The sequence below is a fragment of the Chanodichthys erythropterus genome, chromosome 18 (assembly GCF_024489055.1).
Source record: "Chanodichthys erythropterus isolate Z2021 chromosome 18, ASM2448905v1, whole genome shotgun sequence".
In the NCBI taxonomy this organism is placed as follows: domain Eukaryota; kingdom Metazoa; phylum Chordata; class Actinopteri; order Cypriniformes; family Xenocyprididae; genus Chanodichthys; species Chanodichthys erythropterus.
Window position 1 is genome coordinate 20,393,129 of NC_090238.1, and position 17,549 is coordinate 20,410,677.

A 17,549-nucleotide genomic window follows, 5' to 3' on the forward strand; every position below is an offset into this window, starting at 1 on the left:
CCATTCAAAACTTTGTCTTTAAAAAAATTCTAGTTTGTATTTAATATTTCCTAATGACTGGTTTTAAAACTGTGATTATGTGACTGACATGTTTAGAATTTGCCCCATTTTGCAAGTGATAAAAAAATAAAAAATAAAATAAAAAAAATAAATTGATGTCTATCACCCCCATGTGGCCACTGTATTTCTAAGCATGTCACAGTCACACAGCATCATGGGAATATGCATAATTTCTGTAGAATTCTTGTATTTAAGTTGTTTTCGTCATTGTAACTGCTGATATTTACTGCCATAATAAATGACAATAAGAATGCAAAAAAAAAAAAAAATTAAAGAACTTGTCCTCTTCATTTAAAACGTGTCAGTTTTTTGGCAATAAAAATATTTGACACCAAGACACTATTTCTTTACAGTTTATTTAATCATTCAAAAACCTTCAAACGTTGTTTCCCCAAACAGCAGAAAGCTCAATTCATCTCAATCAATCAAGCTCAGGATTTCCACACAGTCAGAAAATGAACATTCTCATGTGGGCATCAAGAAATCAGCTGACCTTTTTACTCACAAGTTAAACAAAACCTCATTGGGGGAGACCAAAAAGAAAATTTAAGTGCTGATCATTGAAATTACAGGATGGACATTGAGAACTAATGAAGTCAAAGTAACAATTCCATAAATAAAACTAGAATAACAAAAAGTTTCATAGCTTCTCTAAGATAAGGCTTCTTCAGATTCAGAGTCAGGCAGCGTAGATCAGGCAGTAGACTCGACCGATGTCAATCATCAATGAAGAAGGAAGATGAAAACAAACCCAGCAACACAAAGTTCATCCTGGGGTTTTTTGGCAACCCAACCACGCACTTCTAAATAAGTGAAGTAGTCTGAATTGTCTGGTGGAAGCAGAACCGTTTAGACCAACCGTACACATGCAGAAGCACATTGTTCAATCAGAGATCTCGGTAAAGCAGACTCCAGAGGCACCATGGAAATGATGAGATGTAATGCCTATCTGCTCATTCAGAGGACTGCGTCTCTCTCAGTCTCCCACCGTCAGAGTATTGTGTGTCTTCTTCGAAGCTGTAGATCGCAGTAACCGTCTTTTTTCAGCTAGTAAACTGTCTTCCCTGGCCAAAGCCGGCCTGGTTATACTGGTGCCCACCTTGCTGAAAGAATTGCTCAAACTGCCCACCTTGGTTAAAATTCTGCCCTCCTCTTCCACCCCATCCTCCTCCCTGCCCACTTCCTCTTCCCCGCCCTCTACCCCCACGACCACCCCTTCCACCTCTCTCCTGGGGTCGTCCTCCATCCTGATAGTAGCCCTCGTGCTGGAAACTCCCACCTCCGCCTTGGTAGCCTCCGCCTTGGTATCCCGACCCCTGCTGGCCTCCTTGGTAGCCTCCTCCTTGATATCCCGACCCCTGCTGGCCTCCATGGTAGCCACCCCCTCCTCCATAACCGCTTCGATATCCGCGATCCTGGTTATGACCTTGGTATCCACCTCCGCCAGAGCCATCCTGCCAGTTCCCCTGAGCTTTATCACCACGGTGGTCTCCTCTCCCACCTCTGCCGCCTCCACCTCCTCTGTCATGACCGCCGCGGCTGCCCTGCTGCTGGTCATAACCACCTCGTCCACCACCTCTTCCTCCTCCACCACTGGAGTAGTACTGTCCTCCGCCGCCCCCTTGTGGACCATCTTGCCGTTTCTGCCACGTAGGCATCTCCGGAGGTGGGGGTTCGATCTCATTAGGTCTCCCTCCTCGATCCGGCACACGACCCATCAGGACCTAATAAATGTAAGAATATTAAATTCACTGGTATGTACACTACCATTCAAAAGTTCAGGAAGCTTGAATTAAATTGATCAAAAATGACAGTATAATGTTGCAAAACATTTCTATTTCAAATAAATGCTGTTCTTTTGAACTTTCTATTCATCAAACAATCCTGAAACAAAATGTATCAAGGTTTCCACAAAAATATTAAGCAGCACAACGGTTTTCTACGGTGGCCAAGAGAGTTCAATGTGCTGCAATTGAAGAAAACACCAGCAAATTACAAAAACATATTAATCAGTTTGACAACATGTGCTTCAAATACTCAAAACACAACCATATACTGAAATGCGCTGCAAATACTAACAATGCACATACAATCAAGATGTTAAAATAAACTTTCAGGTCATTGACATCACCACTGACAAACAGACATTGAACAACAAGCATGTCTCAGCCAGGTTCATCACTTGTTGGGGTCCCTTTGAAATATTATGATACCATTTGCAGTGCGTTTCTGTATTTGAACGTGTTGTGAGTATTTGCAGCACGTTTCTGTATTTGGATGCGTTGTGAGTATTTCAAACGTTTCTGTATTTGGTTGCATTGTGATTATTTGCACCGTTTCTGTTAGGGATGCACCGATAGGATTTTTTTGGGCTGATACCGATTTTAACAAACAATTATTGTCCGATACCGATATTTGTCACTTCCTGTGTTTTGAAATTTTGTCATCAAAATAGATAGTATTTTGATCATGTTTTAAATCAGCAAAGTTCAAAAACACCTGCATTAAAATATACTAGCAGGTTTATTGCTGCATCATTAAATAATTTCTAAAGAACGTGGATTGGATCCATTTAACATTCAGCAGGCCTACATAAATACAACTGAACAAAGATATAAACAGTGTTTTTTAGGTTTAATAGTTTTCAGGTACAGAAATAAAGTAAACAAATGTAAAATAGCACTGCATATTCTTCACTGTATAAAATTACATTAATCTTCTAATTAGTTTTTGTATACATTTTAATATTTTTTGTAAGTTTAAAGGGATACTCCACCGTTTCTTCATATTAAACTATGTTATTCCCTTAACTAAGACGAGTTGATACATACCTCTCTTGTCTCAGTGCGTGCACTAAATCACTCTGTCTTGCGCGAAACTTTATTAGCACTTAGCTTAGCCCAGTTCATTCAATAGGGGCCAAGCAGAGAAGCTACCAAACACCTCCACGTTTTCCCTATTTAAATACAGTTACTCGAGTAGTGTAACTCGGCCTAGGACGGTGACACAAAACAAAACGTTGCGCTTTTCTAAGCGTGTAAAATGGATAACTATATTGTATGGCGGAATACCACAGCAAGTGCTCGGGAGCACTTTGACTTGGCGCAGTAATATCTTCACTCGTGAAAAGTCCTCTCACCGGCCCCCGCTCTCTCTCCTCCTCCCGCTCATTTCCGTCAATAGAACCAACGTGACATTTACAGGAGAGGGAGCGGAGTGAAGATATTACTGCGCCAAGTCAAAGTGCTCCCGAGCACTTGCTGTGGTATTCCGCCATACAATATAGTTATCCATTTTACACGCTTAGAAAAGCGCAACGTTTTGTTTTGTGTCACAGTCCTAGGTCGAGTTACACTACTCGAGTAACTGTATTTAAATAGGGAAAACGTGGAGGTGTTTGGTAGCTTCTCTGCTTGGCCCCTATTGAATGAACTGGGCTAAGCTAAGTGCTAACAAAGTTTCGCCGCAAGACAGAGCGATTTAGTGCACGCACTGAGACGAGAGAGGTATGTATCAACTCGTCTTAGTTAAGGGAATAACAGTTTAATATGAAAAAACGGTGGAGTATCCCTTTAAATATCTGCATTATCTCCTTTACTAAGGCAGGACTCTTATTTTGACGGGTGTTCTATGGTAATGACAAGGAGTGCACGCAGTTCTTCAGAGATATTTTGCAGATTTAAAGTTTATTTAGCACCCCCAGAAAAGATCTGCATGTATTTGTTGACTGTTAGTTGTAATAAGTGTTTTGTGTAATTCGCTGTGTGTTGATAATGCAGTGGAGAGATTTTAATGTGCAGTTCTTGTTTAGCTCTTATGGTGATTCTTTTGGAGTGAAAATAGACGCAATAAACTTAATAAAACATCAGTAAAGGTTTGGTCATCATTTGAATGGGGTCTGCTACACTTATGAAAGTTACAAAAGTTGCTTAGTCAAGAATAGTGTGCGATCTTTTGTTATTTTATTAGCATTAAAGAACAGACAGCAGCGCTAGGATTACACAAATGTCATTAAACAGCTCAGTGCCTTCACGCAGTTAATAAACCATCGGTTTGTTATAGCAGCCTTTTTCCTGCTAAAGCCGATACGCCGATGGTTGTAAATTGAGTAAAAATCGACTGGTTAATATCAACATCCGATACATCGGTGCATCCCTAGTTTCTTTGGTTTGATTGCGTTGTGAGTATTTGCAGCGCATTTCTGTATTTGGTTGTGGTCGTAGTATTTGCAGCATGTGTTGTCACACTGATGAAGACCTTGATTTGCTGGTGTTTTTTCTATTTGCATATGTTTTCTTCAGTTGCAGTGCGTTGAGCTCTCTCAGCAACCGTAGTTTTCAACATTGGTAAAAAGAAATGTTTCTTGAGCACCAAATCAACATATTAGAATGATTTCTGAAGGATCAAGAAGTGAAAGTGAAAATGCGTTCAAAACTAACCCACCTTGTTAATGGCACAGGCCGATTTCTCCCTGATGTGACCACTGCTGGTTCTCAGGATCTTTGATAAATCTTCTCTAGCAGCAAACAGGTGAGCCACAGATACTCTGGTTTTAGTGGCCAGCGCCACACGAAGAGGCTGGTACACTTTTGAAAGTTTATCAGCGCGTGTCTGAACAGAATTACAAAGCAAAGTGATTTTCAATTTCACTTACACCGCATTTTTGTTCATTCTTAAAGCTTAATTAGTGTAAACTTGTTTTAAGTAAGGCTGACCGATATATCGCATGCGATTGTCACGTGCATTTCGTCAGTAAAGCCGGTTCCCTGATTACCGCTAAATCTCCATCACCTGCTTTCAAATGAAGCGGCATTTAACAGACAGAGCCGTAGTTCACTGACAAGCTACGCAATATCGCGTTCATATCGCAGATGAATCGCTTTCGATAATGAACACGATATTGCGTGGCTTGTCAGTGAACTACGGCTCTGTCTATTAAATGCCGCTCCATTTGAAAGCAGGTGATGGCGATTTAGCGGTAATCAGAGAACTGGCTTTACTGACGAAATGCGTGTGACATTCTCATGCGATATATCGGTCAGCCTTAGTTTTAAGTTATACATCAAGTAAAAGGTAGATTCTGGTACCTTGGCTCTTTCTGACCAGCCAAAAGATTGCACGGTCACATCCAGTCGCTTCAGCAACATCTTTCTTCTGACTTCATACTCATTCACAAGTGCTTGGTTTATTGCTTCAATTTTCTCCTGGAGGTTAAAAAAAAAATGCATTTCAATAAAAACATTTAACACAATGTTCAAATTTAAACATTAATTTAGTAATTTTAGAAGATAAAATCAAAATCAGAGCTTACCCAATGTACAGGACCCAGTGGTTTCTTCAGTAGTGGTTCTCCTATATGAGATGGAGGGACCTTGGACAAAGCTTCTTTCAGCTGAGGGAAAATCAACATACTCGCTCAATGTACAAATAAACAATGACTCACATGAAAAACTGAAAAAAAAAGTTAATTCAAAATATGAATAGATACTATAAAATAATACCAAAATAACACTGATGCGAAAGTGTCCACGCTTAGGTTCCATGCACAAATACAATAGTGACCCAATGTGTGGGCATGCATTAGATGTATAAAATAATATAAAATCACCAGTGAATAAACCTCACCTTTTTCTCAATCCCACTGAAGAATTGGAACATGGTGATGTTGGCAGGAGGTTTGGACATGCCCAAAGCCATACAGATGCCCTTCAGCTCTATGAAAACACTACTCTCCTGCACCTTCTTCTGGGGATGGTTCACCAGGGTCATCCTGGACGACTCGAGCTCAGAGATCAAGAAGCCTGGAAGAATTATACGAGTATGAAAAAACATGGATGTCACTAGCTACGTTTCCATCCAAAGTGGCGAATTTAACTTATGCACAAAATTGCAATAAAGCTTTTGCGAATAAAGCACAGTTTCCATCCAGTCAGTCAAAGAGAACAAAATGTTTGTAAGACAGTTCTGGGAGGAATTATACCAAACCACATTGATGACGATGACCACGACAGCATTTCAGATGCTTTGAAACGAGATTTTTCTGCTGATTGGTCCAGTTATGCCGTCCCATCATGCAAAGTCAAATGATTTTTTTGATGCGCATCAAGGAATTTCATTTCTGTAAATGTGTTTCTATCGTAGTTTATGCGCATGTTTTCTTATTGGATAAAAAAAAATGTATCAGACTCAAACGAGCGCAAGTTTTTTTATGCACATTTTTAGAATTTATGCGCATTTTGGCATTTCCATCTAGCAGTTTAAGATGCGATATCCCAAAATGCACATAAAAATAGGTGGATGGAATCATACCTATTGAGATACTATAGTTTCTGTTAATTTTTTGAATTAGTTATGTTTATATTTTCCATTTTCATTTAAGTTAAACTAGTATTTTTTTTAATGTCTATATAGTTTTTTATTAATTTTTATTTCAGTTAGTTGTAGTACATCAAGTTAAAAAAAATATATATATATATTTATTATATTTTAACTTGATGTACTACAACTAACTGAAATAAAAACTAGACATTAAAAAATACTAGTTTAACTTAACTAAAATATTATATTTTATATATATATATATAAAATATAATATTTTAGATTATATATATATGTATTAATAAATATTATATTTTTATATATATATATATATATATATATATATATATATATATATATATATATATATATATATATATATATATATATATATCTCAAGTAATTCAATTCTCCAACAGCACCATTTTAAAAAGGTTTATAAAGAGGCACAAGAATGAGCAGATGATTTTGTTTACATACCTAGCAGTAACAGGCAGTTGTTTGCATTCAGCAGACGTTTGGTGACCTCTCCAGTAGTGAGAGCAGGATATGGACAGCACATCTCAGATAAAAGACCACTCATCTCCAGCTGAAACCCCTCACCCTCACTTGGACCTGCGCATGCCACACCCAAACCAACATCAGAATAATCCTAAGAATTTAGCCTTTTGTTTTGCAGGAACACTTCTGGAGAGTGAAAACCCAGAATTCACATTCTGATCGATATTTCATTTGTCCCATAGATCAGGGTTTAGAATATTTTGATGCCAAGGAAGGACGCCTATATATTATATTCCCCTTTGTGAGAGACCCCTTTCCTTAATAATAATTATATATACATAAAGTAACTGTCATTATTATTACAGATAAGTCATTGGAAAATATACAACAGTAATGTCAAATTAATTACATTACATTCAATCTATTATATATTAATAAATCATTCTTTTTCACAGATCCCCTAGCACCCACTTGAGGCCCCCTGGAGCCCAGTTTGATTATGTGTGCGGGATCACACTTACAGTTAGTGGCGTGCACATTCTCCTCTAGTTTGCAATAGAGCTTCAGCTCAGACACAAGCCACGCACACAGTTTAGTGTACTCTGGAGATGCAGCACCACCAGTCACCGCTGTCTCAAGCGCTCCGTCCTCTAGGAGTGGCCCCTGGTATCTGCAAACACACATACACACATACTCTGAGCACTATGTTTGCATTTCAAGACGGTCCTAGGTCATTCTGCACTTTCTCTGCTAGCCCGATGATGTTGCAACAGATCTTAGCTCTTATTTATTTAATGAGCTAAATGCTTTAAATGAAAACAATATAGAACATTATACAACAGTTATTTCTGGTGCTCAAATGGCATTAACAATAATTTACCTATTAAAAAACCCACCCATTCCTGCCAATTCTGCACTGATTCTAGAACAGTCTAGACTTGATGTTGTTGTAAACTCGTCTGACACTTTGGGAGCTGGGGATGTGGTGGCTGACAGAGGTGTGTTCATTTAGGCTATGATGATTCAGGCTATTTATGGCACTGGAGATTTGAGATATTTGAGCACTGCTGACGCTGCACGGCCCGGCCCAATCAAAGCATTGATTATAGAAATCATGCTGTCAAATGCATGTGCCAAAACCCCAGCTCTGATATATGACAGACTACAGGTCACGGAGTACAAAACATTTGAAATGAACAACTTAAAGCAGATTCAATCAACAGCAGTTCATAAAAGGCGAAGCGTTTCTGTTTCTCAGATCATGCAGAGCACCGGCGTGCAGCGACATGCGAGCACGAGCTCAGATTTATGGCGTTACACCGAAAATCAAACCGGCTGATAAAACGAAAAAACAAACAAAGTTTATAACGGGAGGTTTGATTCACCTACCCCAGGTCCTCCAAGGAATCAAGTACATCGGTAAACTCCATTGTAAATCACTCGCTCTAGCAGCCGTAATGACTGCAATGCTAGGTTGGCATTTGGGGTCCTCCTTCTTTTAGCCGACCATAAATATGCCGGATTATATTTCCAAAAGTCTGTCCTAAATGTACTTTTTTGGCTTCTCAAATTATCTCAAAGAAAATTAAAAATTAAATTAAAAATATTATTAATTAAATTATGAAATTAATCATTCATTTAATTTCATAATTTATTTAATATTGGCTAAATTCCATATGCATATTTACATGGACAAAAGTTTGTGGTCTATGTGTTCTGGAGGATTTGATTTTTTTTTTTAAAAAACGTACCAAACATTTATTTAAATTTTGTAATTAATTTAGAATTTTCCTTTGTATTTGTGTGTTTTTAGTACTTTTAAAAGTCCTTTAAAGAGTTTTGAACAGGCATCGGTTCAGAGCTATGGTTCAGAGTCGCGTTTGCGATCTGCGCTGTGGTTCCAGTCCTGCAGGCGGCGCTGTGGCTGTGCTTAGATTCATGTAGACACACAGGAGCTCAAGAGTGAATGGAAAAATAAACTCGTTGCAGCTACACATGTATTGATCAGATTTTTATGCACAAAGATGTATCGAGGTCCGTCGAACCCAGACTACCATCGAGCACCGGTCCCCCCGTCAGGTTTCGGACACCCCGCGGCATCATTTGGACCTCCGCCGTTCTGTCCTCCTTTTGGGGTTCCTCCGGGGCCTCAGTACTGCGCTCCACAGCAGGGTCCTCCTCCGGGACGCCCGTACGGAGCAGGGAATGAAAACTACAACAGAGAATCATTCTACGAGGTGCGTGTTTTTTACCGGCAACCATAAAACCAGTCAGCATTTTCTTGTGTCTAGATCCACCTGATGGAATAGTTTTTTTTTTTAATTAACAATATATCTTTGGATTCCATGTAAAGTGATGCATTTTCTTTTTGAATGCTCTCTGGATTGATTTTATGTGGGTAGTTGGCATGCAGTTATAAGGAATATCCTGCAGTATGTCATACTTAATTTAAATCTACTTGCATGCGTTAACAACGTCACAAATTTGATTGCTTGATTGGTGACCTGCAGATATTTGAATACAATTTCATGCTTCTCTTTGATTAAACATTTTGGATATAAAAATCTATTCTAGGTTTATATGACACAAATCCCAGATTTTCATTGTGGTCTCAAGACCTTTGTACTAGATATTATATGAATCTTTCACATCTTTATATTAATATGTTATTTGTCAGTATGTTGTGATATTTCTGTTAGTCTTTTCATTCCTATCTCTGTCCTGCAGAACCGACCCTTCACCAGCCACACTGCTGACCAGAGTGGATCCACGAGCATCAGCTCTCAGCTCACACCTTCAAATCAGTCTTCACTAAGCTGGTCAACTAAAAGTCTAGATGAGCAAAACCAAGAAGTCAGGTATGAGAAACTGAACAAAGAGATTCAGATTCATTTAAATTTAAAGATGTAGAAATGTAGAAAGAATTAAAGCAGTGTCCAACCTAAATATATAATATATACACACATACATACATACAGGGGTTGGGCAATGAAACTGAAACACTGGCCAATATAGTGTTGGAGGTTTCACATATATGCGTGGACTATATGCGTCTTTGCTGATTTTACGCTCCATCATTAAGAGCAGAGTGTGAAGTTTGAATTAGCAGAGCGAAGCACAGCTGTACATAAAATATTGCAATCCACACAACATAATGGAAGACATGTCAGAGGACAAATTGTTGGTTGGCGTCTCGCTGTCTCATTTGTGACAGGACAGCAAGTCATTGTGGTGTATCTAGAGCTATGGTATCCAGGGCAACTGTCTGAAAGGGATTGATGTCCAGTACTAACCCGGATTGTATCAAAAAACATTGTGTCATTGGTGCCAACAGTGCAAATCTTGGGCTGTGGACAGTGGGAAACATTGTTCTGATGAGTCCACCTTCACTGTCTTTCACACATCCGTGGGAGTTACAGTGTGGAGAAGCCCCAAAGAGACTTAACACCCCAACTGTTGCTGACAGCGATGGTTTGGGCTGCAATATCATGGCATTCCCTACTGTGCTTGATAGGTGCGTCAATGCCAAGGACTACCGAGCCATTCTGGAGGACCATGTGCACCTAATGGTTTGATGAGCATTAAAGTGAAGTTGAACAAGTCAGAAAACATTTTCCTCCACCAGCATCACATGACCTGGTCACTGTTCTTGAATGGCTCAAAATCCCTCTGGCCACTGTGAAGGACTTGTATCTGTCATTCCCAAGATGAATTGATGCTGTATTGGCTGGAAAAGGAGGCCCTACATCATACTAATAAATTATTGTGGTCTAAAACCAGGTGTTTCAGTTTCATTGTCCAACCTGTGTGTGTGTGTGTGTGTGTGTGTGGAGCATATATACCGATCAGGTGTAACATTATGACCACTGAGAGGTGAAGTGAATAACACTGATTATCTCTTCATCACGGGTGGGATATATTAGGCAGCAAGTGACCTTTTTGTCCTCAAAGTCAATGTGTTAAAAGCAGGAAAAATGGGCAAGCATAAGGATTTGAGCGAGTTTGACAGGCCAAATTGTGATGGCTAGACGACTAGGTCAGAGCATCTCCAAAACTGCAGCTCTTGTGAGGTGTTCCTGGCCTGCAGTGGTCAGATCTATCAAAAGTGGTCCAACGAAGGAACAGTGGTGAACCGACAACAGGGTCATGGGCGGCCAAGGCTCATTGATGCACGTGGGGACCGAAGGCTGGTCCGTGTGGTTCGATCCAACAGATGAGCTACTGTAACTCAGATTGCTCAATAAGTTAATGCTGGTTCTGATAGAAAGGTGTCAGAATACACAGTGCATCACAGTTTGTTACGTATGGGGCTGCAGACCAGTCAGGGTGCCCATGCTGACCCCTGTCCAACGGTGAAAGCACCAACAGTGGATATGTGAGCAACAGAACTGGACCATTACTTTGACATGTACCACCTACCTAAGCATTGTTGCATACCATGTACACCCTTTCATGGAAACGGTATTCCCTGGACCAACACAATATTAGAAAGGTGGTCATAATCCTCCCTGGGCACCGCAGCACAAAAAAAACAAATGCTGTGCGTTTTGTTCAGTACTCACTGCTCTTTCTGTGTGTGTGTGTGTGTGTGTGTGTGTGTGTGTGTGTGTGTGTGTGTGTGTGTGTGTGTGTGTGTGTGTGTGTGTGTGTGTGTGTGTGTGTGTGTGTGTGTGTGTGTGTGTGTGTGTGTGTGTGTGTGTGTGTGTGTGTGTGTGTGTGCACTTGGATGAGTGAACCATCCTTGGCTTTGTCACTTTTTTTTTTTTTTTTTTTTTTTACAATTTGAATATTATTACAATTTAAATAGAATCAATCTACTTTAAAATTTAATTTATTCCAGTGATGGCAAAGCTGAATTTTCAGCATAATTACTCCATTCTTCAGTCACATGATCTTTCTGAAATCAGTCTAAAATGCTGAATTGCTTCTCATCTATTATAATCTTATTTATAATATAATTATAATTATATTTATATATAATCTCTATATAGAAATCTTTTATAATATTAAAAATGGCAAAACTTTTTAATGTTAATAATTAATACATTATATATACATTTTTTATATACAGTACAGTCCAAAAGTTTGGAACCACTAAGATTTTTAATATTTTTAAAAGAAGTTTCGTCTGCTCACCAAGGCTACATTTATTTAATTAAAAATACAATAAAAACAGTAATATTGTGAAATATTATTACAATTTAAAATAACTGTTTTCTATTTGAATATATTTCACAAACTAATTTATTCCTGTGATGGCAAAGCTGAATTTTCAGCATCATTACTCCAGTCTTCAGCGTCACATGATCCTTCAGAAATCATTCTAATATGCTGATCTGCTGCTCAAGAAACATTTAATGTGTACAATTGTACAAAATATTTGTGTACAATATTTTTTTTTCAGGATTATTTGATGAATAGAAAGTTGAAAAGAACAGTGTTTATCTGAAATCTAATCTTTTGTAACATTATAAATGTCTTTACTGCCCCTTTTGATTCATTTAATGCATCCTTGCTGAATAAAAGTTTTAATTTCTTTAAAAAATAAAAATAAAAATTCTTACTGACCCCAAACTTTTGAACAGTAGTGTATAATGCTACAGAAGCTTTGTATTTTAGATAAATGCTGTTCTTTTGAACTTTCTATTCATCAAGGAATCCTGAAAAACTGTTTTCAACATTGAAAATAATCATAAATGTTTCTTGAGCAGCAAATCAGCATATTAGAATGATTTCTGAAGGATCATGTGGCACTGAAGACTGGAGTAATGATGCTGAAAATTCAGCTTTGCATCACAGGAATAAATTACTTTGTCAAATATATTTAAATAGTACAGTTATTTTAAATTGTAATAATATTTCACAATATTACTGTTTTTACTGTATTTTTAATTAAATAAATGTAGCCTTGGTGAGCAGACGAAACTTCTTTTAAAAACATTAAAAATCTTAGTGGTTCCAAACTTTTGGACTGTACTGTATATACACACAAATATATATATATATATATATATATATATATATATATATATATATATATATATATATATATATATATATATGGTAATATTATATTATATTATATATATATATATATATATATATATATATATATATATATATATATATATATATATATATATATATATATATATATATATATATATATATATATATATATATAATATAATATAATATTACCATGTGTATATGTGTGTACATATAAACTGTTAATTAACCCTAAATCCATTTCATTGTGTCTCAATAAAGGAAAAAGGCAGAGGAATTTCTCCGAATCCTGCAGTCAGGTGACCGCATTGAGCTGGCAGCAGATAAAAGTGACACCAGTGATCACACTGCAGACAAGCATCCCAGCCGAGCACGAAGTCGGAGCAGAGGGAAGAGCCGACCACGCAGTCGCAGCAGGAGTCATGGAAGGAGCCGGGGTCGTAGTCGAGCTCGGAGTCGTGGAAAGAGTCGAGCTCGTAGCAGAACACGTAGCCGTAGTCGCAGTCGTGCTAAAAGCCGCACAAGGGCCAAAAGTCGTGCGAGGAGTCGGAGCCGTAGTCGCAGCCATGGGAAGAGCGTAACGAGCAGTAAGAGTCAGTCACGTCTGAGCCCCAGTCAGACCAAAATGGCTTACAGAGGGACCGCAGAAGGCAATCACAGCTCTAGCAGCACCAGCAGCGGAGTGAGTCTGGGCGCTAACGCCATGCCTGATCTGTTTCATGGACTAAGACAGATCCTACAGAACAAAGATCTGGAGAAGCACCTGCCTATGGTCAAGAATGCCCTCCATAGAGACCAGGTGCACACCAATATTCTTCTTTTTTTTGTTTTGTTTTTTCTTGGTATATAGGTCATTGATATGACTTTTTTGTGTTGATTAAAGTTACGCTATGTAACTTTTTTTAAATAATAAAAAAAGTATTAATGAGAGTGCAAAAAAAAATCCTTAAAGTCCTTATAATAATGATTTATATTTTGGAGCTACTGGGACAGATTTTGCGGGAAAAAGCATACATGAATCCTTCACCCGTGCTTGGCACATCAAATCTGCATGCAGAGAAAAGTAGCTCCAGATGTGGGTGACCATAGATCGTTCAAAGTGGCAAACCTCTGGGGAATCACCAAAAAAAAAAAAAAAGTGTAAAAGTAGCTTTAAAAATTCATTAAAATGCAATTTATAAAGACCTGAATAAACATTAGCATGTTTTTAATAAAACATAAATGAATACAATTCATTTTGATTGTTAGTTATTTGAGGGCTTTAAGTAAAAAAATATTTTAAATTCTTTATTTTAGAATAAAGAAACAGGCCTAATTAAAAAGGCTAAAAAAAGAAACTACTAATCAAGCAGTTTGACAACCTTACATTAATCTTGTAAAAATGTAATGATATATATGAATTGTACAGATGTAAAAAAAAATAATATATGTACATTTTTTACTTTCATATAAATAAACTTCAACATGTTATATATATATATATATATATATATATATATATATATATATATATATATATATATATATATATATATATATAATATAATATATATAATTTTTAAGGTGTTTTCCATGTAAAAAAAGAAAAAAAAAGTACAGTCTGTAAATTTAAACCTGAAATCAACTTGCAAAGAGTACATTTTTAAGAACATTGTCATATTACTATATTTTTAAAAAGACTTCATTTTCTTTGTTGTTGACATGCTTGTCATTGATGCTTATTTTATCGTGTTGACCATTTCAAATTCAGAATTTGCACCAGAAGTAATTTCAATTCTCTTGTTTTCTAAATAGAGTACTGATGGCACAAGGGGAATGTTTCTGGGAAATCAGTCTGCAGTTGGAGGCTTCCAGAATCCAGAGCCGAAGTTTGAACCTGAAAGCTCAACTGAACTCTGTTATGGTTCCCTGCTTCCTCACGAGAGGGCTGGTGGAGACAACTGCAGCATTTCCAATATCTTATCCTGGAACACACTCAACCAGCTGCCTGAATCTAAGCCTGCGTTCCAGAGTGTTGAGGATGAAGAGAAATTTCTGTATGGAGAGCAAGAGGAGAGATCCAAACCTCAAGCTGTGACGGTTCCGTTGGCCCAGACAAGATCTGCGAGGTCTCCGGTTCTTCATTTCATTAAAGAGGAGCAGACTCACAATCTCCAGGAACCCAAAGCACATGGCATGCCTGCTAGCGTTCAGCCCACTGGTTTGGGCACAATGAAAGTCACTCCAGAGGAATGCGAGAAGGTGAAAAACCTCCTGAGGACCATCGGCCTGAATCCAAGCATGACTGACATCTATAAAATGGCTGCCAGACTAAAGGAGAAAAAGGAAGAACAAGGAGTGGCTGCTTCATTCCCATTGCTCAAACCAGCCCTGGAGGCGCTGCAAGCACTGTCCCGAGGTCAGAGCCAGCATGTTTTGCACTATGAATTTTATTTGTTTAGTTGACACTTTTATCCAAACGAAACCAGGAAGTTTGTAATATTTGCGTTGTGAATTATCAATGACATCGCCGGAGTTGGGGTTTTGAAATCTAAACACTCTGTTCATGTCAGCAGGAGGGTTTCAAACTCTTGAAAAAGTATTATCAAAAGGGTTTTTTCAAAAACCCTTAAAAGTTTGTATAAAGCCGAATTAATCTATAAATCAATGTTTGAGTTAATTTCAACCAATTGTAGTAAACTAGTTGCAGGATTGTGTCAGGAAGTTGTTGAAAGTATATTTTAAGTGGTTGCATTGCATCATAGCTGTTGTTGTGTTCTTGAAGTCTGTTAGCCATTTCAAAAAATGACAAAAAAAGAGCTAGAAGATTTCAAAGCGACCATGGGCTTGTAATGCATTCAACTTCTTTCTGTCTTTTTCAGCATCCAAAACGGATGACAGTAGGAGTAATCGCTCTGGAAGCAGCCATTCTACTCATGAATCCAAGCGGGAGGAGAAGGTAGAGGTCTTTGTTAACAGTATTACCTCAGTATTATGACAACCTCCCAAGAGTCTAACTGTGAACTCCGGTGACTGTTTAGAAGATGGGTGAGAAGGAGCGAGAGAGACGAGAGAAACAGATTCAGAAGAAAAGGAAAGAGTACCTGGTGAAGGAACTGGAGGGTCTGATGAAACAGGAAGGTATCAAATAATTATCATGATCCACACAACTTTTAAAGGGATAGTTCACCCAAAAATGAAAATTCTGTCATTTAGTCAACCTCAAGTTGTTCTAAACCGCTATGAATTTATTTCTTCTACTGAACACAAAAGAAGATTGTGCATAACCGAACAGTTGACTGTAGCCATTGACTTCCATAGTATTTTTATTCCCCATACTATGAAAGGCAATGGCTACTATATAATATTGTTTTTGTTTTGTTTTTTTAAATACTACTATTTATTTATCCCAACCATGAACCTTGTTATAATATTGTTTCTTTTTGGGTTCAACAATTTTTTTTCATGCAACTTTTTTGTAGGTAGTGGTGATTTGATCCCAGTGATGGGTTTCTTCTGTCAGCGCTGTGAAGAGTTCTTCGGGGATATGAACAGCGCAGAGAGACATGTAGCAAGTCACGGCCGCAGCGACAGGAATAAGGTGACCTTATAAATGCCATTTACCATGGATCACTTGCTCTAAATGACATTACACTGCATCTGGTAAACATCAGCTTCTCTTTTATCTTTGCAGACAAGTTCACAGGAACAGCACAGGGATGCTAAGAGACACGGAGACCAGCATCACACATCCTCTCACAGACAGGAGAGCCCGTCCAGTAGGGCGACATCTTCACGAGTTCATCACGAACACAGGGAACGCAGTCCCGACAGAAAGCGCAACAGAGATGAAAGCACTCATCCTACAGACATCAAAATCAAAAACGAGCCTGAGGACAAAGGCAGTAAGGATAAGAGTAAAGACAAATCCAAAGGGAAAAAGGAAAAAAATGACGACGACGACGATGATGCACAATCAACAAAGAGTGAGAAGAAAAGAAAAAAGAAGGAGAAGAAATTGAAGAAAAAAGAAAAGAAGAAGAAGAAGGACAAGAAAAAAGCAGAAGCTAATAAAGAGTCACCTTAATGTTCAAGGTTTTCTTCTAAGAGCATCAGCTATACATTTGAGCTTTTGATCTTTTCAGCCTCGGTTGTTGCGGTAGATTTCAATCAGCCATTCTTGATGAGTCTTCTCTGGTTGAAGGTCTTGGACTGCCTAAAAGTGATTGTCAATATGGTAATGTTTCCTCTAGATGACACTCCACTCGCATTATTTACAGTACAGGAATGCTTCCCTTGTGAAGAAACACTTCATAAGCCAGTTACATTTAAATGTGAACAACCAAATTAAAAATAAGGCCAGAAATGTCTAAATGTTCAGTTATTCTGGTAGTATGTCCAGCCCAACCTGGCCCCATTTCTCATTGTTCTAAGAACAGCATTTCACAAAGCAAACACGCTGCAACTGTCCTGTTCTGGAGACTCGGTTCTCGATCGAAAAAGAAATAAATATTTTTTGGGTTAGAGATTGGTGGGTGGTCAGTGTGGTTTCTTTGTTTTATAACCCTAATGCTAAACTCTGGTTGACAAATTTGTACCTTTTTTCAGTTTATTATATTTTCTTGGTTAATTCACTCAATGAACAGTGTTTTTTCTTTCATTTTCTTTTGGTCATTGTTATG

At 38.0% G+C, this 17,549-nt stretch overlaps 2 protein-coding genes across 3 annotated transcripts; one reads left to right on the forward strand and one right to left on the reverse strand.

Moving 5' to 3' along the window:
• Window positions 1-380: 380 nt before the first annotated feature.
• On the reverse strand, window positions 381-8,397 carry fam98a (family with sequence similarity 98 member A). Its single transcript, XM_067366806.1, has 8 exons — window positions 8,269-8,397; window positions 7,401-7,549; window positions 6,859-6,993; window positions 5,686-5,861; window positions 5,372-5,452; window positions 5,148-5,264; window positions 4,504-4,671; window positions 381-1,784 (listed from the first exon to the last, which is right to left on the reverse strand). Exons 1-8 carry the CDS (start codon window positions 8,307-8,309, stop codon window positions 1,104-1,106), a joined length of 1,548 nt encoding a protein of 515 aa, XP_067222907.1. The 5' UTR covers window positions 8,310-8,397; the 3' UTR covers window positions 381-1,103.
• A 417-nt stretch (window positions 8,398-8,814) lies between these two features.
• On the forward strand, window positions 8,815-17,381 carry si:ch211-195b21.5 (uncharacterized). 2 transcript variants are annotated; one of them, XM_067367588.1, is made up of 8 exons: window positions 8,815-9,116; window positions 9,607-9,737; window positions 13,150-13,687; window positions 14,683-15,286; window positions 15,750-15,826; window positions 15,909-16,008; window positions 16,350-16,468; window positions 16,562-17,381. In XM_067367588.1, the coding sequence occupies exons 1-8, from the start codon at window positions 8,904-8,906 to the stop codon at window positions 16,952-16,954; spliced, it is 2,175 nt and encodes a 724-aa protein (XP_067223689.1). In that variant the 5' UTR covers window positions 8,815-8,903; the 3' UTR covers window positions 16,955-17,381. The 2 variants fall into 2 exon arrangements, with proteins under 2 accessions (XP_067223689.1, XP_067223690.1); XM_067367589.1 differs by having other exon boundaries at window positions 15,912-16,008.
• The last annotated feature ends 168 nt before the right edge of the window (window positions 17,382-17,549 follow it).

Coding starts and splice junctions, on each gene's coding strand:
- fam98a (XM_067366806.1), bottom strand. CDS start 8,309: ATGGAGTTTACCGATGTACTTGATTCCTTGGAGGACCTGGG. Junction 5,862..6,858: donor CAACTGCCTGTTACTGCTAG/GTATGTAAACAA, acceptor TAATTCTTCCAG/GCTTCTTGATCTCTGAGCTC. Junction 1,785..4,503: donor CGGCCTGTGCCATTAACAAG/GTGGGTTAGTTT, acceptor TACATTTATTAG/GTCCTGATGGGTCGTGTGCC.
- si:ch211-195b21.5 (XM_067367588.1), top strand. CDS start 8,904: ATGTATCGAGGTCCGTCGAACCCAGACTACCATCGAGCACCGGTCCCC. Junction 9,738..13,149: donor GAGCAAAACCAAGAAGTCAG/GTATGAGAAACT, acceptor GTCTCAATAAAG/GAAAAAGGCAGAGGAATTTC. Junction 16,469..16,561: donor GCCGCAGCGACAGGAATAAG/GTGACCTTATAA, acceptor TTATCTTTGCAG/ACAAGTTCACAGGAACAGCA.